This window comes from Lactuca serriola, chromosome 4, assembly GCF_051521515.1.
Source record: "Lactuca serriola cultivar US96UC23 chromosome 4, Lser_US96UC23_V15, whole genome shotgun sequence".
Classification (NCBI taxonomy): domain Eukaryota; kingdom Viridiplantae; phylum Streptophyta; class Magnoliopsida; order Asterales; family Asteraceae; genus Lactuca; species Lactuca serriola.
The window spans coordinates 92930494-92955865 of record NC_136411.1 but is presented as its reverse complement, the minus strand read 5'-3'; the positions used below and the strand labels follow the sequence as shown (position 1 = coordinate 92955865).

Sequence of the window (25372 nt, the reverse complement as noted above, 5' to 3'; positions counted from 1 at the left end):
TTTTATCTGAAAAAACAAGTTAAAGATATGCGAAATAGTTGCTTCTGCATTGACTATTAACTATTAATGCCGAAAAAATTGTAAAAATTTAGGTCTTAATGGGGAAAGACTCAATTCCCTAAATCTCTTTATAAAGTTGTTATTAAGTCAAAAAGAACTCTTCTATATAAACCTTATCCATCAGTGTGCATGTTTCTTTTTTATTTAACATAGAAAGAACAACTTAATTGAGAAAGTGGGAACAGAGCTCTCAACATTAATTTATTTTTTCTTTTTGTTTCCTCAAATATTTTTCACACATCATTTCTACTGACAAAACTTAATAGAGGGGAAAAAACATAAACAAGGCTTTATTGTCCTCATTAAACCATGTTAAATATTTATACATAAATTCAAAAACAGAACTTGATTATTTCAGTGGCCCATTTATTTAAGTTCTTCTCTTGGCATGTCCCAACCTGCAAAGGAATTTTTCATTATAATAATGAATAGTAGCATTGGAAAGTTACTGAACAGATTACGATGTCTATCTGGATAAGAAGCATTGTATACATATATAGACTATTTCTTTTCTGGACAAAATAAACTATCTAAATGAGACCAAATGACCATTTTAACCTTATATTAAAAACAACAAATCTAATAATATTCATCATCAGCTTTAGCAAAGTTTTTTTTTACTTAACTAATTAAGTCATTAAGTGCATAACTCATTAAGTGGAAAAAAATAGTAACGTACTTACATTTCTTTACCACTAATAAAATGTACTACTATATTTTATCCATACTAACGATGTACTTACTTTTATTTAATAATATATATGGCTATAGAAATGCACATTAACTGCTATTATTTGTACAAAAACATAAGTACCTTATGTTATAAGAGAAGCACGTGCATTGCTATTATGGTTTTAACTAAATAAAGTACATTATCTATGTTGGTAAAAAGAGGAAAGTACATTGCTTTTTCTTACCAATATCGGGCATATATAAAATTTCATATGAATAAAGGAAGTCAAGGCTTACTCTATTCAGAATTCTTGAAGAACAAATCACCCGCACCACATCCAATATTAACCCGGGATGTTTCCTGGTAATTTCAAATTTACTGCAAAAAGAGGAAAGACCAGGTAAGAACTTTATTATCATTAGAATTAAAATACCAAATTAATAAATTTGCAAATTATTTTCATGACTACAGTTTAAGGTAATGATTTTTTTATGCTCGTATTCATAATCATTATCCGTTTTAACATTTGTGAGTTATAAATCATGAAAGCTACAATCCTACACTCACCAAACCTCATCAACAACTCACATTAACTATTTATATAATTTTTTTTGCCTAATAGACTATGAGTTCAGTAAATAGATTCACTCCCTTTTAAAGGAACTATAACGCACAAAAATCTATTGTGTAGAACGAATGGTTAAAGCTCACTTTACATAAGAACCCTAAACCCACCCAACATGATTTGTGTTTATAGCTAAATATATTAGCAAACAAAGGAATTTATGTTTAAAACATATAGAACATACAAAAAATAAATTGATACATCTATGAAGTGGTTATTTTAAACCTTAATTCAGCAAAAGTTGGAGATTAACTTTTTTCCCCAAATTGTTATCCGATTCGATTAGAATACAATAAAGGAAAAGACCCATATTTGTTCTACAATAAAACTTACAAGAAGATATAATGTCCATAATACACATCATTATAAAAGCTCCAGCTCCAGGTGTGCCCCTATTTAATTATATTACAAGAAATGATCAGTATCATCATAATTATGGCATCTTATGTTAATATGCCAAAAAGGGTAACTCGGTCATTTATATTAGATCTTATGATGTTTGGGTCCAGTTGAAAGGTTCTTTCTGGTTGGAGATGCTTTTCACTAAGACAAGAAGCCTGATTAATAACAATTATAATATGTATCTTAAATAAAAAGAATACGAACTCACCCTTAATCGCATTATTATTTTGACTAATCTTTAATACTTTAGAAGCAATGTTATATAATTATGACTTGTGTCTATACTCATGTTGGATCCAACCCAAATGAAGAATCTGAAACCTGATATAGTAGGTTCTTGGTAGAACTGCAAGTTGTTATCACTTCCTCTCAACATGAAGAATCCAATAAGCAAAAAAAGTTAGATTTTTGAAAGATATAAAATATAGAGCAATTAGAAAGAATAAACGTCTAATTAAAAACAATTGATTGCTAATGATAAAGAGTAAGAATTACACGTTACCTTTCTTGCTTTTGAGAAGACTCATAAACATCATATTCCATTGCCTTCAATTTCAAACAACATATTGACAACACAAGGAATATGTTTAATAGTATTTTTTATGGAACACAATAGTCAAACAAAGTTAAAATGATAATATTCATCCAAAATATGCACCTGGTAAGCAAAAGATAGTCCTTTGGTCCCTTCATGGATCAGCCTTAGGCTCCACCACTTCTTTTATATCTTTCAGTCTCCTGCTACTTAAATAACTAACAATACAATGAGGGGATAAATCAAGGGTAAACACTATTCAAAGCTTTTAAATCTTCATTCCAATTACTTGTGAATCGTGATGAGAAGATAGATAACACTTTCACCTTCAGTTTGAATACATATGAATCCAGGTGAGAGGATAGAGGATATTTTCACCTTCATTAGAACAAAATGGACACCATAATAAATAAAAATCATAGTTAATAAGCTTTTTTTTACCATTATTTACACTTAATATCATTTTAGGGTTTGTACCTTTCTATGCATAACAAAAACATAATTAAATTCTGCCACACATTGCTAATGTATATACATTGATATCAGCTGAATGGTTAAATTATCAACTTCAAATGGATTTGGAACTCTAAAACAAAAGACAATTACTGATTTACTATAAAACAAAGATCAACACTCAACAATCTAAATAATCAAAGCAAGAATAAAAAGACCTTGAGAAAGTCATTGTTCCCTATGAACGTCAAGCTTGTTGGTCATAAGAACATGGATACAATTGTCCAAATTGTGAAAATAACAAGAACAAAATAAATAAAATTAGGTCAATTGACGTTGCTCATAAGAATATAGATTCAATTATCCATTTAACCTTCTTTCGAAATCTAATCCAGTCGTTGAAATCACGAGGGCTGATCGAGAGAGAGAGGGAGAGAGAGAGAGAGAGATACCAAACATTATGGGGAAGGAGGAGGCGGTGTGATGTGGGCCCTAGTGTGGAGGATCGGGCCCTTGCGTTCCTAGAGGCCCACGATCGTGTGACTAAAGGGGCTTCACGAAAATGGCCATAACTTTGGCTACGAATCTCCGTTTCAAGCCTACGACCAGTTAAATCGAAGCTTGGAGCAAGGAGCACGCCTAGATAAGTCCCCAAAGGGGACTTACCCATTTTTGAGTCCAGAAATCGCTTTCTAAATGGAGTTATGATCAATTTTGTTATTTTTCCTTAATTTTTGGGTTTTGTTTTTGGGTTTGTATTTGGCCCATGGACTTTTAGGGTTTCATTTTAATTTCTGCTTCTTATTTAACTGTTTTTGATGTAATTTGGATGGTCAATCATCAATTTTATGAACTTTCGATTTTCTCCCAAATTCTATGTGTTAACACAGATTTTGAAGCCAATCCCACGGTATTCGTAGCACCAACGTAGTTTTGAAGAGATTGTCCTGGCTATTCTTTTAGAATCAACAGGTTCATTCTTGGTTATCTTTGTGTTGTTTTTTTTTGCGCTGCATCACGGTGTCGATCAGTGGGAGGAAAAACCTTAGCACAGATAGCTATGTTGTCGTTTTTGTGCTTTCATCACAAGTAAGGAGTGGCGACGACATCGAGGCGAAGGAATTCCTTCGCTAGGACGAATTCTTCTCGGAATTTTGTTGATGACATCCTCGATGACTTGGATATAGATGGTGGTAGTCATCGAACTCGCCATTTCCCAGATCCTTGAAACTTTCGGCTGACACAAAAACCCAAATAATAGAAATTGGATTTTGAGTTGATGAATTGGAGATTAGGGAAGGATTAGGGCTTGGAGAACCCTAAGCATTAGAAATTGAATTTGAATTTGATGAATTGGAGATTGGGGAATGTTTAGGGCTTGGAGATGGTGGAGGAGAACGGTGGTGAAAAGATGGAAGAGGTTTGTTTGCATATAATGGTCTACGTGTATTGTTACTCTGTCACTCATAGTTTTGGGTAAGTCACATTTTCACCCTTATGGTTTGATGACATGTATTTATTTGATCCAATTTGTCTACTTCTAACATTTTCATCTCTACAAAGTATGGTTTCTCACATTGGGATGGACGTCCTTTAATCGTACTTTTTTTTGCCATTAAAAGTAACTATATATCTTGGTGAGTGACCACTATTTTAGGGTCACTAATTGTTTTTTTAGTTTGTATTTCAATGATGATATTGTGTCGTCACCACATGTTATTTAGTAGGGTTCAAATAACAAAAAAAAAATTAATGGCCATTATTTTTCTTCACTAAACCTCTAATGCAGTGAATACTTTTTTTGGTCATTAAGGCACCCAATAGCGTGTCCATTATTTTTAGTCACTAAACTAGTTATGATATTAAGTAAAAAATGATTTTATTTTACGGTTAGTCAGTGACGACAAGTATAGAATAGGTCACTAAATTTCAGTGACGACTTAATATATAGTCACTAAATGATGATGATAGTGACCAGATTTTAGGTGGTCACTAAAACTTAGTCACTAAAAAGGACTTTTGCTTTTAGTGATAAGTAAACACTATCATAATTAATCATGTTTGTCATCATCTTATGTAATTTTATATATTTTAAAATTTTTAGCTATTTTTGTTTTTATTAACCATCCGTATACAAATAAACACTACAGCTTCATACAAACTAGCTTTGCGAGTCACACCCTATATCTTTCATCCCAAATGTAAAATGCACCTTTACACCAACACATATATTATTAGGCTACAAACCCATTAGAGAGCTCAGGGTGGCCGGTTTTAGGCTGGTGGTCACAATACTACCATCGGGGGATTGCTCCGTCGTTGGATGGGTTGAGATTTTGGCCTCCTATGTGGCATGAGGAACTTGTTGGATTAGATGTCTAATCCCATAACTATATATTGTATGTACTTGACCTGATAGAATCATGATCCTTTTGGGTTGCATTAACCATAGCAACTTGACAGGATGAATTATGAGATAGAGGTTGATGAATGCTTTATTAATATATTATAAGAATAATATATTAATTGAGAAATCATATTATTTAATTAGTTTTGATCAGAAATTAATTTGGAATTAATTTAGTGATCAAAAGAGACTGATTAAAAGAACGGGGACTGATTATGTAAATCAGTAATAGTTGTAGTTTGGGCTAATGGACCCTATTAATAAAGGGTGGAAGAAAACTCTATGGGAGCCCATAAAGATTTCGTCCAAGGCCTTTCATGTGGGGGTCTATGGATTGTTAATTAGGGCCTAAGCAAGGGAATTAGGGTTTCCAGTTGAAAACCCTAGTAGCAGCTCAACTATATAATGACCCCTTTGGCTATTGTTTTCGACCCCTATGCTTGATAGAAGAACCGTAGCCGAAATTAAGAGCCTCCATCCTCTCTCTCTTATTCATCCTTTGCTAAGTGGTGTTTGTGACTCTATAAGAGGTGCAGCAATTGAGGCACTAAGCTCTTGAAGGTCAAGATCAAGCTATCAAAAAGAAAGGTATTCTTCTAACCCTACTTTGTTTATTGAATACGAAAATTGTATGCTAGATTAGGGTTCTTGCTTTGAATAATATATTTACATGTATAACTTGAGAAAAAGCTAGATCCAAAGCAATTAGGGTTGCATATGCACTATAGGAATGTTGTAATGCTCAAAACCCGTCAGTGGTATCAGAGCTTTGAGTGCTTTTCTGCTATATTTGATGTTATTGTGTTTTTCAAAGCTGGAACAAAATTTTGATTGTGGTCTCTGCCTGGTGAACTCGACGAGTCCTAAGTTGGACTTGACGAGTTGGACCTACTCGACGAGTCCATGCCATGACTCGACGAGTTGGTTCGTCAGATGGCAGATTTTTTGGGTTTCAAGCCAAAATTAGATAAGGGTCATTACCTTAAATTGTTTTGATTGTTAAAATTTGAATGTTTTGTTATGGTAATTAATAGCCTCATTAATAAGTATAATGAAGATTATAAAGTAACCAAATATTTTTATAATTTCTCAATCTTAGTTATTCTGGGGATGATGCATATTATTTGGTACATTACAACAATTCCCTTCTGAAATCCAATCCAAAGACAGAGAATGTGGTTTTTCAATTTCAAGACTACATTCCGTGATCAACCATTTGATAAAAAAGAGATACGACTTTCTTTCCACTCGCTCAACTTTAGAGTCCAATGCCCTTCTACTTTAAAGACAGCAGAAGTTTCTAAACGAGTAATTGTGAAATATCTACATATCGGAGCAATGGAACCCACTACAACTCCAATAAACTGTATTGTAATGGTTGGCCACCATCTATAGCGAGATCCAGACATTCTCTCAAGATCTATATATATTTATGAAGTCTTCAACTCATATAACTCATATAGTTCTTTTTTAAGTACTCTATGGGGTTGAACCAAGGACGGTCCTACAATGGGGCAGTAGGGGCAGCTGCCCCCACAATAAAAAAATAATTAAAAAATAATTTTTTTTTCAAAAAATATTATATTTTAACAATTCAAAATTATATATTTTGGCTCTTCAAAAAAATTTGCCCCCATAAAAATTTAAAAAAAAAAAAAAAATTGCCCCACTTCGAAAGAATTTTGGGTCCGCCCCTGGGTTGAACCCATATATTTCTTGTAGATTTTGTCATTAATTTCATGTGTTATTTTATATAACTAGGCGAATGCCCGCACGTTGCGCAGAAACACTTATATAGTTGAAGTCTTTACAAATATACGATATTTTTGAATATAACAATAACATTGTTGTTAAATTTGATATAATAATTTCTATATACTATATTGATATAATATATTGCTTATTTTGAATTATATGATAATATATACATTTATTATAACTTCATAATTTCAATCGTTTGAATGACTTTTACCCGCGAGTTACACATGAATAAAATTAAATATAATATATGATTTGATGTTATTTATAGTTGTTTTTATTGTTAATTAATTTTTTAAAATTTATTAGCTTAATGTTTTAATTTCTATCATTATCATTATTTAAAACATCAAACATTTTTTTTTATTTTAAAGCTAACAATATAATCATTTATATAGAGTTGTTTTTAACTATTATTATTGTAAGTTATTTTAAGGTAGTTATTTGGAAACTTTTAACGATTATAAAAATATATTTAAGAAATACTTTAGTTAAATTGAATTACAATTTAGTTTTTTCTTTTATCACTACAATTTATCACTTTTAACTATTTACAAAATATTCTTTAGTTTTTTTAAATTGAATTGAAATTTATATTTGAGTTGACATTGTAATGCGCAGAAATACATATATAGTTGAAGTCTTTACAAATATATACTTTTTAAAATATAACACTAACGTTGTTGTTAAATTTGATATAATAATTCGTATATTAATTTGATATAATATATTAACTATTTTGAATTATATGATAATATATAAATATAATATAACGTCATAATCTCAATCGTTTGAATGACTTCTACTCGCGAGTTACACATCAATAAAATTAAATATTATATATGGTTTAATATTATTTATAGTTGTTATTTTTAACTAACTTTTTAAAATATATATGCTTAATGTTTTAATTTCTATCATTATAATTATTTAAAACATCAAACATTATTTTTTGATTTTAAAGGTAACAATATAATCGTTTATATAGAGTTATTTTTAACTATTGTTATTATAAGTTATTTTAAGCTATTCATTTGAAAATTTTTAACGATTATATAAATATATTTAGGAAATATTTTAGTTAAACTGATATTACAATTTAGTGTTTTACATTTATCATTATAATTTATCACTTTTAACTATTTACAAAATATTATTTGATTTTTTTAGTGGAACTAAAATTTATATTTAAGTTGGCACTGTAATGTTATATTTAAATTAATAATTTAAGTATTTTGTCAAAACTGTTCAAAAATTGTAGCTTTAAACTGATAATGGTTTACATGTAACAACATTTTAAATCTAATAAATTAAGTAGAATATGTTAAAATTTAAAGAAATAACTTTATAAATAGAAGTAAAAATATTATTTTAAAATTGAAATTTAGTCTATTTATGATTACACTTTATGTTTGATATTTATTTAACCTTATTAACCAACTTACAATCATTATTAGAAAGACACTATAATTTATCACTTTTAACTATTTTTAAAATAATCTTTGGGTTGTCTAAGTTAAATAAAATTTATATTTAAGTTGAGCCTATAATGTTATATTTGAATTAATAATGTAAGTATTTTATACAAATTATTCAAAAATTATACCTTTAAAATAATAATGGTTTACATCCAACAATATATTAAAACTAATAAATTAGGTATAATATGTTAAAAATTAAAAAACATAATTAAAGATATTATATGAATACACTTTAGATTTGATATTTATTTAACCTAATTACCTAATTATAATTATTATTATAAAGAAATTTAAAAGTCATGGGTGTTTCAAATGAATGTGGTGAAAGGAAAAAAGAATAGGGGTTTTAAATGCATGAGATTCAAAAAAAAAATGCTAGCTTTATAAGTATGTATGAAGCCTTCTTAGAGATCCTTAAGTGATACGTCAGTCGTTCAAAAGAATTAACATCCCATCTTCAAATAATTGAAGTAGCAACCTTTTTGATATTTTTCAAAAATTGAAACGTGCATATGTATATAACAATTTTGGCCTTTGAGTTTTTTTTTGGTTTTCTATTTTTTTTTCTTCATAATTTTTGTTATTTACAATTTTGCTTATGATTTTTTATTCAAGTAATCTGACTATCTCTTATTTATTTAACTTTTTTTTTTTATAAAAATATCGTTTGTTTGGAAAAGAAAAAAACGATATAAAAACTTCAATAAAAGACCAAATAGAAATATATATATATATATATATATATATATATATATATATATATATATATATATATATATAAACAAAAAATGAATAAATAAAAAGTTGGACAAAAATATTAATATAAATATACAAAGGGCTACGATATGTAGTCGGTAGCTAGGTATAATATAAGAAAATATTAAATATGGTGTTATTAAATTCTTAATTAAAAAGTGAAACAAAATAACAAGTAAAAATAAAACAATAAAAGACAAAAATTAAAGTGAGTTTATTTTTGTTTAAAAATAATATGAATATTTTTAAAATAAATAAATTTGAGAGTTAAGAACTAATTTTATTCAAATGATATGACTATCTGTTATTATTATTGTTGTTATTTTGAAAAAAAATGGTTTTTTGGAAAATAAAAAACATTATAAAAACTTCAATGTAAAACTAAATACAAGAACATATTAAATGTTGTTATAAATGATAATAACCGTAATGTACATTATTATATTCTTTAAGAGCGAAAGATAGAACGAAAAAATAAAATAAAATCGAGTTCAATGGCTAAAAAAACAAACAAATAAAATAAAATAATTTTGTAAAACTTAAATTGAGTTTATTTTTTTAGAAAAATATTAATTGGTTTTTTTTTAAATATTTCTGATTTCAAAATCTAATATAGCGTAATCATAAGTTCAACGACTAAATCAAATAATTTTACCCTCACTTACCCCATGTTGGCAGGGGGAATTGACTAATCAAGTGCATAAGGTAAGAAATAAACAAAAACGAAAAAAAGTTGAGACTTTTTAGTTTAGTGATGAAGTTAGGCTAAATTCGAAAGTTTAATGGTCATTTGAGTCAAAACATCAATAATATAAGTAAAATAAAAACTACAAAACACAAAATATATAGCTTAAAGACACTAAAAAACAAAAAATTGAATAAGCCGTAGAATCAAAAAATCAATGGTACATATATATTTCCATTTAATTATGGGTGTTGATTCGTAAACATCAAGTTTTACATACACAAAAATTTAATATTTGCGTTAAATGTTATATTGTACAATTTAATAAAGCATAAATTTATGTGTATGTAGAAAAACTGTTATATGGAAATCAATTTTTTAATGATATATATAACTCTCAACACTATAAAAATATTATTATAGCGTTACTATAAATTTAGAAACACAACTAGGGCTGTTAATCAGGTCAACCCGATCGGGTTTCAGGTTAAACGAGTCGGGTTTTCACAAAAAATAATTTAACCCGGTATCCGACCCTATTAAGGTATGGGTTGGTCGGGTTCAGGTTTCGGGTTAATAGGGTCGGGTTAGCCGGGTTAGTCGGGTTAATACACTAAACACTTAATTTAAACATAATATATATGATTTTTTCAAGAGTGCAATCTGATATAAATCCAAACCATTTTTTACTCTTTTCTTAACATCAAGAATGCATACAAATTGAAACAAATTAAAAATAAAAGATCATGAACCTCATGGTTATTACAACATACGAGAAAACATGCATACCACAATAGCTAAAAGAGTTCTTCCATTATAAATATTAAATAGATGAACTTTCAATCTCTAGTTAGCGATCAACGTCATGTAGTTTATTCATGTTTATAGTTAGTTTAAAGTAGAAATAATTATCAAAATAAAATCTTTACTTTCTCAGCCGCTCTAGTAATTTTGAGATGCGGAGGTTTTATATCTTTTTGGACTTCAACTTGACAAATGGGAGTTACTTGACCCTCGTATGCTTCTAGAGTCACAAAAATTTACATTTTCAAAGGATTTGTAGTCTTTTTGTATAGTTCAAGTAAATAGCAATGAAATATGTAAAGGTTGTGAATTCCTAACCGGGTTATTCGGGTTGACCCGAAACCCGATTTTTTTGTAAAAATCAACCCTAAACCCGACCCTAACTACAAATCGGGTTTGTCGGGTTAACCCGAATAACCCGATTTGGAATTCTAACCCTATTGAACCCGACCCTAATTACCTTATTCGGGTTAGGGTCGGGTCGGTTAATCGGGTTCGGGTTTTTTTGACACCCCTAAACACAACAAAAAAACTCACAAAAATATTAGAATCGACCAACCCTAGCGTTTCAGTCATTGGTAGAATCAGAAATTTTGATACTGAAGTACAAACATTATCAACATATATTTTATGTAGTTATCCATTACATTAAAAGAAATATGGTTCAATCTTTTTAGTTAGGGTACAATAACATAAAACATACATACATATATATATATATATATATATATATATATATATATATATATATATATATATATATATATTTTTGGGGATACTGTAGTACCCTACCGCCCCATGTAGCTCCGCCACTGGTTTCGGTAGGTGGAAATCTTAACTTTTTAGTATTTCTTGCGAAGTTGCGATGAATGTTATTTCCTCCCTAAAACATTGAATTTATATAATCCTTAAGAAGAGGAAGGGAATGGTTCTCATCATAATTGTACATCATAGGTACCATTCTTGCAAGATTCAAACAAGCCTTTATGAATGGTGCTGAAAATTTATTTGGGGAGAGGCACTCCTTATTTAGCTGTTTCCATGTGTTTGATATCATTGACATAACATGTTCTTGTGCATTTTCAAGCGAACAACCTTCATTTTCTCGCATGTAATATGTCACATACGATCCATCATGACCATCTTGATTCTCATCCTGTTAGTTTATAACAAAACGGATGTTACTATGGGACATGATAAGTAAAACATTTATCTTCAAGACATAGCTAATAGCTAATGAGATAATATTGAAGTTAATTATATATAAGTTAAACTTAAGTTATACATGGATGAAATTTGTATTACCTTAGCACTACCTAGATCATCCCAAAGACGAAGTATTTTTGCTAAACAAAATGTTATCCCCGGGTTGTCCTTAATAATTGTGGCACTATCTTCATTAGTAGCACAACCAAGAAGGAAAAACATGTGTACTGTAACTACTTCTACACCAGAACTTACAATCCCATTCCTCAAGTATTCGTCTGCATTCGGCAAGTGTCCAGAAGCAAACCATTTTGCCTCCACTAGAAACGCTTCACAAAGGTTTATCCACTGCAACAATTGAATTACATTTAAAAGTACGTTTATATTATTTTTCTTTGCTTTCCTTCCACCATTTGGGTATATATATATATATATATATATATATATATATATATATATATATATATATATATATATATATATATATATATATATATATATATATCACTTTTGTATTTGTTTAAAGTTGTATTTATTTATTTATTTATTTTTATTTATGAAGTCTTTAAATTAAAATTAGTTTCTAGAGATAGTTGTGCTCCAATTAGAAACTTGTTTTTCAACTCATACAATAGACAATATTCAACATACCGTCCTTTTTAAATACTCTATGGGGTTGAACCCATATTTCTTGTAGATTTTGTCACTGATTTCACGTGTTATGTCATATAGAGCCTGAATACAGATCCTTAAGTGATACGGCAGTTGTTCAAGAGAATTAACACCCCATCTGCAAATAATTGAAGTAGCAACCTTATAATCAAAATCTATATCGATGGTACTCAACTCATAAGTTATATGTTATTGAAGCTTAACGCACGTTTTCGCTATTTTTGGATAAAAATTGTACCTAATAACTGCTTCTGTGAAGAGGACGAGTTCATCTAGAGTTCCATAAACATCAAAAATATCATCAATTATAAAGATTAAGGCAATTGGCTTTATGAGCTCCAATCTTTGCTCCGACAAGCTAGGATCTTCAAGGCTGGCCATGGGCCATAAGTACCAATTCAATGGTTGACTCCTCGCAAGCTTCAGCTCCTTTGCTAATCCCAACTCCTTCCACCATCTATTTCAGAAGGATAATTCATTTTAGAGTAAATTACACGAATGGTCCTTATCCTTTGAGATAATTTGAACGTCTGGTCCTACTTATTTTTTCTTTATTTCCTATCATTTTTATAGTTTGATTTTGTTTGGATTGCCCTAATCAATATAAAAAGACTAATATGACCTTCCCTTTTTTTTTTTGTATTTATTAAATTTATTTAAATAAATCAAACTAATAAACGTAAAAAGACTAGCATGTGGTTCTTAAATTTCTTCTCTCCTCATGTAGACGGATTAGGCCATTGCCAACAGAACACATCCCACGCTTTCTTGATGCTCTCATCTGCCACCACCACCACACACCCTTTTCGTCTTCCCTCATCTCCTTTCACCGGAATCTGCATTACCCTCCCACCTTCATACACTAAAAAATCCCACATCCCAACCACAGTTGTCGGAAAAGGAGTTGGACCCGAAGCTATGTAAAATCACAGTTGAGGTTTCATTGTCGGTGACGATTTCCAGTCCAGTGCTTTCTATTGGCTGTGGTGGGAGGCTTTTTCTCTTGAGGACAAATGAAGAGATGAGGGCAACGAGTGAGAAGATGGCAGCAACCCACAGGGTGCTGTAAATGGAAGAGCAAAGAAGTTTATAACGACCTAATGAAGAGATATGGTAACGATGATCCTACAAAAAACATGGGAATATTGGGTTTTTCTTCTTAGCTTTAGGTTGCAGGTGTTGTCAATGAAAAAAAAAAAAAAAACAGAGTAGAAGGGGTGGGGCGGAGAAGATCATGGTGGTATCGTGGGATGGGTGGTGTTGTATATGTTCAAATAATAAGATAAACATAGGATTGTTTTTGTTTTTATTAATGTTAGGGTTAGTGTAGTAATTTTAAGCAGCTATAAGTGGTACGTAATGTGTTTGGAATGGGTCCCTTTAAAAAGATTAAAAGTCATATAAAATTAAAAAACAAAAAGGGTTTTAGAAAAGTTAGGAAGGATATACCAAGGTTGTCAAGATCCGTATCCTACCTAGGATCGATTTTGGGTTTGCAAGATCGGGATCGAGATCCTAAGATCCCACAAAATAGAACATAATTTTAATTTATAATATTTAATCATGAAAACTATTTCAAACATTTAGTTTTTCGTTCAAAAGTTATAAAAACTTCAAAATATTAGTCGTAAGTCTCAATAAAAAATGATAAACGGTAGATTGGTAAAGGATAAAAGGCATAAAGTGATTAAAAAAAATTCATTTGCAAAAAAAAAAAAAAAATCAAAGGAAGGTAGGATCGGATCGGATCTCGATCCTACGATCCTACCTACGATCTTACGATCTTACCTGCGATCCTACCCCAAATACGATCCTTTTATGATCCGGATCGTTTTTCATACCTAGGATCGTAGGATCGTACGATCCTACGATCAGGATCGCGATTTTGACAACTATGGGATATACCACTCATTTTGTCGGAGTTATAAAAAAAAATAAGTTACCTTAAATGACAACCATCTGTGTAATTTACTCTTCATTTTAGTATTTAGGGGTGTTTGGCTTAGCTTTTCAAACCTCAAAAGTCATGATTTCATGACTTTTCTAAAAAATTCCTTTTCTTTATGTAAAAACTTCAAAAATGAATTTTAAAACTAGTTTGTCAAACATTTTTTATTTTTTTGTTTTTCTAAAAATGACGTTTAGCTGTGAAAAGCTAATTCAAACACCACCTTAGAAAGAAAGAATGCTTCTTTCAAATGATTGTAATTCCATTTATCTAAGCCACCGGTTTCTCATGCCTTTGTGTACATTCATTATGTTGCATGTGTAACAAAATAAATTTTTACTTGAAGATTTGAGTAACTTCTGTTCGATGTAGGGCCTGGAGTTTAGCCAACTCCATCTCAGCAAGTTGAGACATGGTGGTCCCCGAGTAATGTTTGATGAATTTCTTGACCATGAAAGTTGACGAGGTTCTCTGATACGAATGTTCTAATGTATTTTTCACCATTATAGCTTCATCTTCGTCAAGAAAAGGCATCATTTCTTTGAGAGCATGGCTGCTAAAATCCGCAGCCTCCTCAAGAATACGTTCTCCCTCTATGCTTAGTTGTGATGCTTCATATAATGCCATTAATCCCTTTACATCTTTGGCCATTTCTTCAAGGAACATTCCATTCTTTTGCTTGAAGCGTGCAAAAACATCTGATACGAAGAAATTTTACTGGTACTTAATAACTTTAACAAAATTGACATTCTTTGAATCTAGTACTACAAGAAGAAAAAACAAGGATGTGTACTACCGCTCACCTGCTGGAATATAATAACCATGGTGTCGAAGGATTCGGAAATTGATGGAAACCTCATAAAGACTTTGGTCATGGTTAGAAACATGGCCATTGGAAATTGTAGTGTAATGAGTTTTCACGATTGAGTCAATCTCCTGTTCGAAGTTATGGTTGATGCAAAGTTTTTGGAGAACATCAACTATTTCCACAAGTTTTATGGGCACACCTTCGACATGCTTTAGAAGATTTGGAACTTCCTCTAATTGTTCTGAATATTTTAGAAGATTTCGAACTTCCTCCAATTGTTCTGAATACTTGGTGGATTGTTCGATCTGCAATTTTCGTAGCCATGCTTTAGACGGCAACACGAAATATAAGGGAAGTAAAAAAAGCAAATACAATGGAAAAGACATTAAAGTTTATTTTTACTGGCAAAGAATCTTGTTTTGTAGGAACTACGTTTTGCTGGATGTTTAGTTGTGTTACACTATTGTTGATTGCCATGAGAGAGAGAGTGTGTGTGTTTGTTATTGGAAGTTGCTTGCATTATTTATAGGTATTGAATTTGATGTTGACTTATCTATTAGGCACTTTTAAAGTTTTGGAAATAAAAGTTTTATATCTTTTAGTTTTAAAGAAAGAAAGAATTAGAAAAAGTTTGTTGGTGAATATAAGTTTAAAATATAGAAAAAGTTTGTTGGTGAATATAAGTTTTAAATTTATTTTTTTTGGTAAATTACACCAATCGTTCTCATGCAGATATCAATAGACAAGTTTAATTTCTATTTTAAAAAATTAATTCGAATCATATATCATATCGTTAAAAGTTGCATACTTCATCCATTATTAATTTTAATTTGAACGTTTCATCCATTTTGAAACATGAAAGGACTATATATAATACTCTTTTTATTTTCATTTTCATTTATTTTTACCATTTTTGACTATTTTTACTTATAAAAAAATATTTTACATATTGTTCTAGCTTGTTAAGAACACTTGACTGTAGGCCTGACAATTGAGTTGGGTTCGGGTTAACGGGTTGGCGGGTCAGAAAACATAAACTCAACCCAATCCATATAATATATGAGTTGACGGGTTGACGGGTCACGGGTTGGTAGGTTGGAAAGCTCAACCCAACACAACCCATATAACCCATTTAAGTATATTGGTTCGCGGGTTCACAAGTTAATGGGTCAAACCCAACCCATATAACCCGTTTAATAAACACACAACACATTTAAAAAAAAAAAAAAAAATTCAACATAAATTCATAAAATGATTAAAGTAATTAACATAAAAAAAGGTTTTCAACATAAATTTATCATAAAGTCAATAACATCCATATAAAAATGAAAAATGAAAAAATTCAAAGAAAATGGATGTGTTCTTCGTTCGTGACTAATGAAAATAATGACATGTATTTTTTCTTTTTCTGATTAACGAACCGCAAATGCAGATTAATCACATATTAATACGGAAGGAATACAATGATACAAAATATTACGAATACAGATGGAAATCAAATTTCATTAATAATTAAATATATCATTTTTTAAATGTAATATATATATATATATATATATATATATATATATATATATATATATATATATATATATATATATATAAGTTACACTTTAGCCCCAAGATTTTTTTTAACAAAAAAGTCCTGAAAACCGGCAAAAATTTGCAGTTTGATCCTTTTTGACCGGTTGAAACTGGTACCAAATTAATTTGAGACTATTTCGTAAACTAACGCAAAATATTGAGACTTTTCGGTAAACAAAAAATATTAGGACTTTTCTGTAAAACAAAAATATTATGACTTTTTTCTACAAATAAACCATTATTATTATTATTATTAAAAATATAAATAAGAATACTATTTTTTTTGAACTTGTTATTATTAATATTGTTACTAATACATATAAATGCATTTAAATGAAAAAATAATAGTAATGACATTGTTTAAGGGTGGAGATGGAGGAGATGGTGATGCTTTTAGCATTGAAATGATGAATGTTTGTTTGTATATTTTTACTTTGTATATGATCATTTCATATTTGTTATTATTGTTTTCAATTCAGAATATTAATACTTAACAATTTAAAAGAACTTGCATATTTGTAAAATTGTTTATTAATAGTTTAAGGTAGAATGATTTCTCACTTTGTATATAAAAATGTTTAAAATAGAAGGATTACTTTTTAAATCCAACACATCCACTACAAACATTTACATAGGTAGCTCATATCAAACTTTAAAAGTATTAGTTACAATATCTTGTTTAATAAAAACTAATAGGACATGTTTTTTGGATTAATACTTTTGAATTATTCCTATTACTTTTTCTTAAACAAGATATTGTAATTAGTACGTTTGAATTTTGATATGAGTTACCTATATAGATGTTTGTAGTGGATTTATTGGTTTTGGAAACTAATTCTTCTACCTTAAACAATTTTATATACAAAGTATGAAACCCTTCTACCTTAAACTATTTTTTTTATAAACAATTTTACAAATATTCAACTTCTTTTGAATTGTTAAGTATTAATATTCTGAATTGAAAATAATAATAGCAAATGTGAAATGACCATATAAAAAGTAAAAATATACAAACAAATATTCACGATTTCAATGCTAAAAACATCACCATCTCCTCCACCTCCACGCATAAACAATGTCATTAATATTATTTTTTTCATTTAAATGCATTTATATGTATTAGTAACAATATTAATAGTAACAAGTTCAAAAAATAGTATTCTTATTTATATTTTTAATAATAATAATAATAAGGGTTTTGTTTGCAGAAAAGTTCTAATATTTTTTGTTTACAGAAAAGTCTTAATATTCAGGACTTTTTACCTATATATATATATATATATATATATATATATATATATATATATATATATATATATATATATATATATATATATATATATATATATATGGAAATCTCCAATAAAATCCTAAAATTTTGGCCCGGTTTACGTTTTAGTCCTAAACTAATTTTTGTTTATGAAAAAGTCTTAAAAACCGGTAAAAGTAAGCATTTTGACCATTTTTGACCGGTTGAAACCGGCAACAAATTAATTTGGGAGTATTTCATAAACTGACCTAAATTATTGGGACTATTTCACAAAATGACCGAAAATATTGAGACTTTTCTGCAAAAAAAAATATTAGGACTTTTTTGCAAACAAAAGCCTTATTATTATTATTATTATTATTATTATTATTATTATTATTATTATTATTATTATATTAAAAATATAAACAAGAATACTAATTTTTAAATTCATTATTATTAATATTTTTAATAATACATATAAATACACTTAAATAAAAAATATATTAAATAAATTATTTAAAGGTGAAGGTGGTGGTGATGGTAATGCTTTACGCATTGAAATCATGAATATCTTGTATGTCCTCACTTTGTATATGATCATTTCACGTTTCTTATTATTGTTTTCAATTCAAAATATTAACACTTAACAATTTAAAAGAAGTTGCCTATTTGTAAAATTGTGTATAAATAATATAAGATAAAAGGATTTCTCACTTTTTATATAAAATTTCTTAAGGTAGAATGATTTCTTTTAAAATCCAACAGATACACAATAAATATTTACATTGGTGACCCATATCAAAATTCGAAAATATTAATTAAAATATTTTATTTAATAGAAAGTATTATGACTTGTTTTGCTTTATCACATTATATCTGCTATGTTTCCAAAAAATCTACAATGATAAAGTAATAAAAAAGAGCAACACACATGTTGGTAATTCAAATTCTTACACACAAGACATACATGCATATCACATGCTCACTATTTGTAAACAATTTGAAAAAATTTGTAGCTTCTTTTAAATTGTTAAATGTTAATATTCTGAATTAAAAACAATAATAACAAATGTGAAATGACCATATACAAAGTTAGAATATACAAACAGACATTCATGATTCAAAGCTTAGAGCATTATCATCCGCTCAACCTTCACCTTTATAAAATGTCTTTAATATTTTTTAATTTAAATGTATTTATATGTATTATTACCAATATTAATAATAACAAATTTAAAAAATAGTATACTTATTTATATTTTTAATATAATAATAATAAGGTTTGTGTTTGCAGAAAAATCCTAATATTTTTTGATTTTGCAGAAAAGTCCCAATATTTTGGGTCAATTTATGAAATAGTCCCAAATTAATTTGTTACCAGTTCCAACCAGTCAAAAATGGTCAAAATACAAACTTTTGCCGGTTTTTGGGATTTTTTCGTAAACAAAAATTAGTTTAGGACTAAAACATAAACCGGACTAAAATTTTAGGACTTTATTAAAGATTTCCCTATATATATATATATATATATATATATATATATATATATATATATATATAAATATATATATATATATATATATATATATATATATACGGGTTGACGGGTTGACCTGCGAACCCAAACATATAACCCAACCCAACCCATGAAATAAACGGATTGGTGGGTTGGTGGGTTGACGGGTTGGCAGGTCAAAAATTTCAACCCAAACCCGTCTATTTTCGGGTTAGTTTACGAAATAGTCCCAAATTAATTTGGTACCGGTTTCAAACGGTCAAAAATGGTCAAACTGCAAATTTTTGCCGGTTTTCAGGACTTTTTCATTTAAAAAAAAAATCTTGGGACTAAAGTGTAACTTCTCCGTAAATATTGGGACTTTTCTAAAGATTTCCCTATATATATATATATATATATATATATATATATATATATACGGGTTGGCGGGTTGACCCGCGAAGCCAAATAGATAACCGAACCCAACCCATGAAATAAACAGATTGGTGGGTTGGCGGGTCAAAATTTTCAACTCAAACCCGTCTATTTTTGGGTTGGGTCAATGTCGAGTTACGGGTTGGGTCAAGAGTTGCCACCCCTACTTGACTGATAATCTATACCCAGAAAATGGAGCACCATCGGAAAATCCCCACCACCGCCTACTACACATTCTTGCTGAAAAACCCCACCACCACTTACTTCAGATTCCAAATAAAAACTATTGTAGATTCATGCCCAACTCTTGTATCTTCACTCATACTACAAATTCTGGCACTACCACACCAACCATTTCTTCCCCTTTCTCCGTCAGAAAACCCACATACAGAAAAACCCCACTTGATATTGCCATACATCCTTTACCGCCCGACAACTTGAACCGGAATCCACCTATGCATTGAGAAACACCAAAATTGTGGTCGAAAATATGCATTTTTTCCACCCATTAATGAAGATTTGAAGCCTTTGTTTTTTTTTCAGGGGAGATTTTGGAAGTTGCCTTTTTTTTTCCTAGTGGAGATCTGATACCGGTGGGAAAAATCAAACAGGAATCGATCCATGGTTGAACGTGCAAAAATGGAACGTTGATGGATGGTCCATAAATCGAACGGTGGTAGATCGGTGTGACAACCTGAATTTTTTTTTACCTTTTAAGACCCAGTCAATCAACTCAACTGAGTGTCAAACTCATTAGTATTGAGTTCTAGCCCGGTTAAAGGTCATTCTAAGGAGTTTTGAGCCTAATTCACTTAAGGAATAAGTGTTAGTAAGTACCTGCTAGAACCACAATGTAGCAAATCAAACCATAACCTCATCAAAATGAGTTCACCGCCACATGACCATGAGTTTACGGCCGTAAACACATGTGGTCGTAAACTCAAGGGTATATAGATGATACTTGGCCATTTTTCTCATTCTTTCCTTCCTTGGCCGATTTTCCTTCAAATCCTCTCAAGTATCATCAAGACTTTCTTCCTAGATCATCAAAAGATGTAAGTATTCTTCCTAGATTTGTTGATACATCTCTTAATCTAGTATCCTTCCATGATTTCACCCATAAAAATCAATCTTTTCTTAGATCTTCAAGTTTCACCAAGAACACCAAGAACACACACTAGTGTTCTTGGCCAAAACCGTCCATTTCAAGCTTCTAGATCGTAAGTACTCTTTCCTATACTTCATATCTACTAGGAAGCCTTGAATCACACCCTTGAAACACACATTTTCCCAAGAACATCTTGAGTTTACGGCCCAAGATCTTCCTTGGCTGTAAACTCATTGTGAAGGCATATATAGGCCATCAACCCTCCTAGATGCAAAGCTAGTAACCCAGGACCCTTCATAGATGATATTAGGACCTTAAACTACTCTCATAAACATAAAAGATTATGAGTTTACGGCTATAAACACCTTTGGGTCGTAAACTCATCAAAAGCTTCAATGAAGGTGGTCTTTCTCATCCTAGTGTAGAGCAAAAGTCCCTAAAGCTTCCCAAACCTTCAAACTTACACTTATACATGAGTGACCATGATTTTACGGCCGTAAACTCCCTTAGGCCATAAACTCATGGCCGTAAACTCATGTGAGTGTCACTCTACCTTCCTTTTTTGAATCACATGTGATTCCAACACTTGGTCAAAGTGTTTCCTAGTCCCGAAAGGTGTTTCCTTTCATATAGTTGTTTATAAACACTATATTCATGTCAATATGTGTCCTTATATGTCATTTAGGACCTATTGTATCTCGAGACTTCATTCATTGAACCTCTCATCCTTAAACGCGTATTCGTTGAATAACCCACATCAGGTGAGTTCATACCCCGTAATGAATCTTTTAATTGTTTTAAATGCTTTTAAGGGGGGAATATAAGTTGAACACAATGATAATTGTGTAATTTTTTGTTATAAACATCTTTCAAAATGTTGCTTATGTCTTCTATAAGGGATCAAAACATTTCAAAAACTATTTTACAGTTATGTTGCTTTATAGTTTAACAAAACTCCGTTTTTAAAGTACAAGCATAACTTGGTAGTAAAATGAGTCTTTTCAATAACAGTTCAAGTAAAACATTAGTAAACTATAAGGGGTATAGTTTAGAGGTTCAGTTCATACTAGATACAATACACGATAACATAAAGAACATACTAAGATACTATAACAAGAGAAGATAGTAAAAATACTATAACAGAACGAACATACTAAGATGCTATAGCATGGCACTATTACAGGATCTAATTATACCAATGAATCACTAACACATTGGTCTAAACAAAAGGTGATAGTTATATTGGGTATACATGATCACATAATTTTAATGTGGATGTTCACGGCTTGCAATTGATTGCAGAGGTTGTGTTTGGGTCCCAGAATCTTTTGACAGGGAGAGCGTTTAGTATGGGATCTAGCCATCACATTATTCCATAATAATCAATTTAAGGCATTTAGTACAATAGTAGTTACTATATACAATACTACAATATTTACATTTTACAAACGACAAACAGAACAGTCGGGTCTAGTACATTCAGTAGAAAAGGACCATAATGCTAACCTTATGATTCTTTAATGTATACACCAAGGGATATATATTAATAGGATCCGATAGGTAATAGGATGTGTTCTTTCCGCTTCATTTCCTGTTCCTTGTTTGGTTGTGGGCTTAGAGCAGATTCACCCAGGCTGTTATCTATTCAATCTTAGTTATATATATGTCTCGTATACATTAAATCATCATAAGGGGTACCAGGTATGGGTCAAGTCATAGGACACTAATTCAATGCACAGTTTTCTAGTATAAAGCATACTTTTCAAATCAGAATTTTCAGTATACAAAACTAGAAACTTACCAGTAAAAGGTTTAATCCATTTTATTAATCCAGTATTAAACTAAAAGGATTTTAGGTGATTGACTCTATAATACCTTAGTTTATACATCATGTTTATATATCATTAATACCGAACAGGTAGTTGGATGTGTGCTTTCCGCCTTATTTTCTGTTCCTTGTTTGGTTGTGGGCTTAGGGAAGATTCATCCAATGAACTATCTATTCGATATTAGATTATATATATCTAGTATAAACTAAATGATTATAGAAGTAATCACTGTGGTCATTATTCTATTATAAGAAATAAGGGTTTTCTTAAGAGATCATTTCATTAGATATAAAGAAACTATTACAATTAACTCCATGAGTAACAAGTGAATACACCAGGGTTATATACAAACGAGGACCTAACAAACAATGGGATGTGTGCTATCCACCTTACTTCCTGTTCCTTGTTTGGTTGTGGACTTAGGGCAGATGCACACAATCGATTGTTCGTTTACTGTGAGTTTTATATAACTTGTATCCATTTAGTACTCATTGAAAGGATTGTAGAATCATTTTTACGTATCTTTCATCAAATTAGGAAATATATGATTTTCTAGAGGAACAGGCGAATTTTTCTAAAACAAAACTTATAACTTACTACATTTCAACTACATTTTTCAACAACTTTTTACAACTTATATACATCACTAAAATTTTATGAACTCACTAGCTTAACTGCTGATAAACTCTTCCAAATAACTTGTATTCTCAGGAAACTAGTAGACAGGTACTCGCTCTGGGAATTCTGAAGATGGAGCAGTATAGCTTCAAGTCTTGTTTTTTTATTTGCTTATGTACTCTATGTTTTGTTAACACATACTTTGTAAACACTTTCTTTCTAATGAAATGGTTGTTCGTTACTTGCTTACTATGATACATGTCTTGTGATACTAAACATGACGTCCTCCACCCCCGAACGTTTCCGCTGTTCCGGTGTTGGGGTGTGACGGATTGGTATCAGAGCATTGTTTATAGTGAACTAAGTATATCAACCGATAAAAGATATACAACGATAAATACAATGGGGCTTATGTGATTTGGATAATGATAGATTTTGAGAGTAAATGATAAGTTATAAAAATATACCTACTTGCTTATACATGTATACATACGAGAACGAGTGTCATAAGAAGAACAGAACTAAAGTATTTAAAGGTTGAACACTGTCATCAAACCTGAACAGTTATGTAGTCATAGCTAGGATCAATATAGCCTGATCAACTATATTCATTCGAGATCTGACCGACATGTGCTTGGGAGTGATGTGGTGTTGCAACGGTGTTAAAACTTACCTAACTCTATACAAAGGATCTCTAGATCAGAACATGAAAGTTAGAATACTATAGGAGTATTTTAGGCTTTATATAAATAACTTATGTGATAACTTAAAAGACCCTTACGGATAGGTCTATAATTTTGAAATGTATACTCCCAAGGTTATGTATAATTGGGGTTTTATAGACTTAGAATTTGTGATCTACACTTCATTACCTGCTCCTTGTTTGGTTGTGGTCTTGGAGTAGGATCACTTATTCGAAGGTCTATTTAATCTTGAATTATATAAAACTTGTATACATTGTACCATTATAGAAGCACTCTGTAAGGATCACCCCATAAAGTTATCCTAAATCTCATAGGTTCTCTAGTCACATCCATTCTCGCACGACAAACCCAAATAGATGCAACTACTTCCTCATAGGGGTCAGCAGAAGAGTCAAGGAGGAACAAGGACAAGTTCATAAGAAGTGTTCAAAGAAGGATCAGCAGAAGTAACCAAAACGTCATATGTGTCACACTAATAAATAATAATCTTGGTTAACTTAATGAGTTAGTGGAAACACCGCTCACCCTATATGGTAGGATTATTTTCTTTACATACAGCTGGTAACAGTTATTCAGGTAATAGATGTTTATTCGAGGATAGCCATATCTAATTCATAAAGTTTATTCGGTATAAACTCTTTTATGAATTGTTTCTAGAACCCTGTGGAAGTCAGGACCCGATACACCCAGAACTAGGATAACCTTGTCTTTTTAGCTTTCGGCTTGTGTCCATTGCTCTAGACTTATTCCGTCTCATCTTTGTATTCTTTTAGCAAAGATGCCTCCTCGCAGATCAAACAGACGCTATAGTAGCTGCGGGTGTGGCAACAGCCATGGCTCAATATCATCCTACCAGTTCCAGCGGAGGTGGAACACCTATTCATGCTACTCAAGGTGAGGTCCCCGTGCGCTCGAGAGAGTGCTCCTACAAGGACTTCAATAACTGCAAACCCCTTTCCTTTAACGGGAATGGTGGAGTGATATCTCTGATGCGATGGTTCGAGAAAACAGATTCGCTCTTCAAAATCTGTTCGTGCCCAGAAGGGAGCAAAGTGAAGTTTGCTGCCTACACCT

The 25372-nt window shown here is 30.6% G+C and overlaps 1 protein-coding gene across 1 annotated transcript; it reads right to left on the bottom strand.

Moving 5' to 3' along the window:
- Positions 1 to 11305: 11305 nt before the first annotated feature.
- On the bottom strand, positions 11306 to 15750 carry LOC145102122 ((3S,6E)-nerolidol synthase 1-like). The gene is made up of 7 exons (XM_079039483.1): positions 15676 to 15750; positions 15269 to 15578; positions 14806 to 15163; positions 12756 to 12974; positions 12497 to 12635; positions 11945 to 12193; positions 11306 to 11795 (listed from the first exon to the last, which is right to left on the bottom strand). The coding sequence occupies exons 1-7, from the start codon at positions 15748 to 15750 to the stop codon at positions 11523 to 11525; spliced, it is 1623 nt and encodes a 540-aa protein (XP_078895609.1). The 3' UTR covers positions 11306 to 11522.
- Positions 15751 to 25372: the final 9622 nt, after the last annotated feature.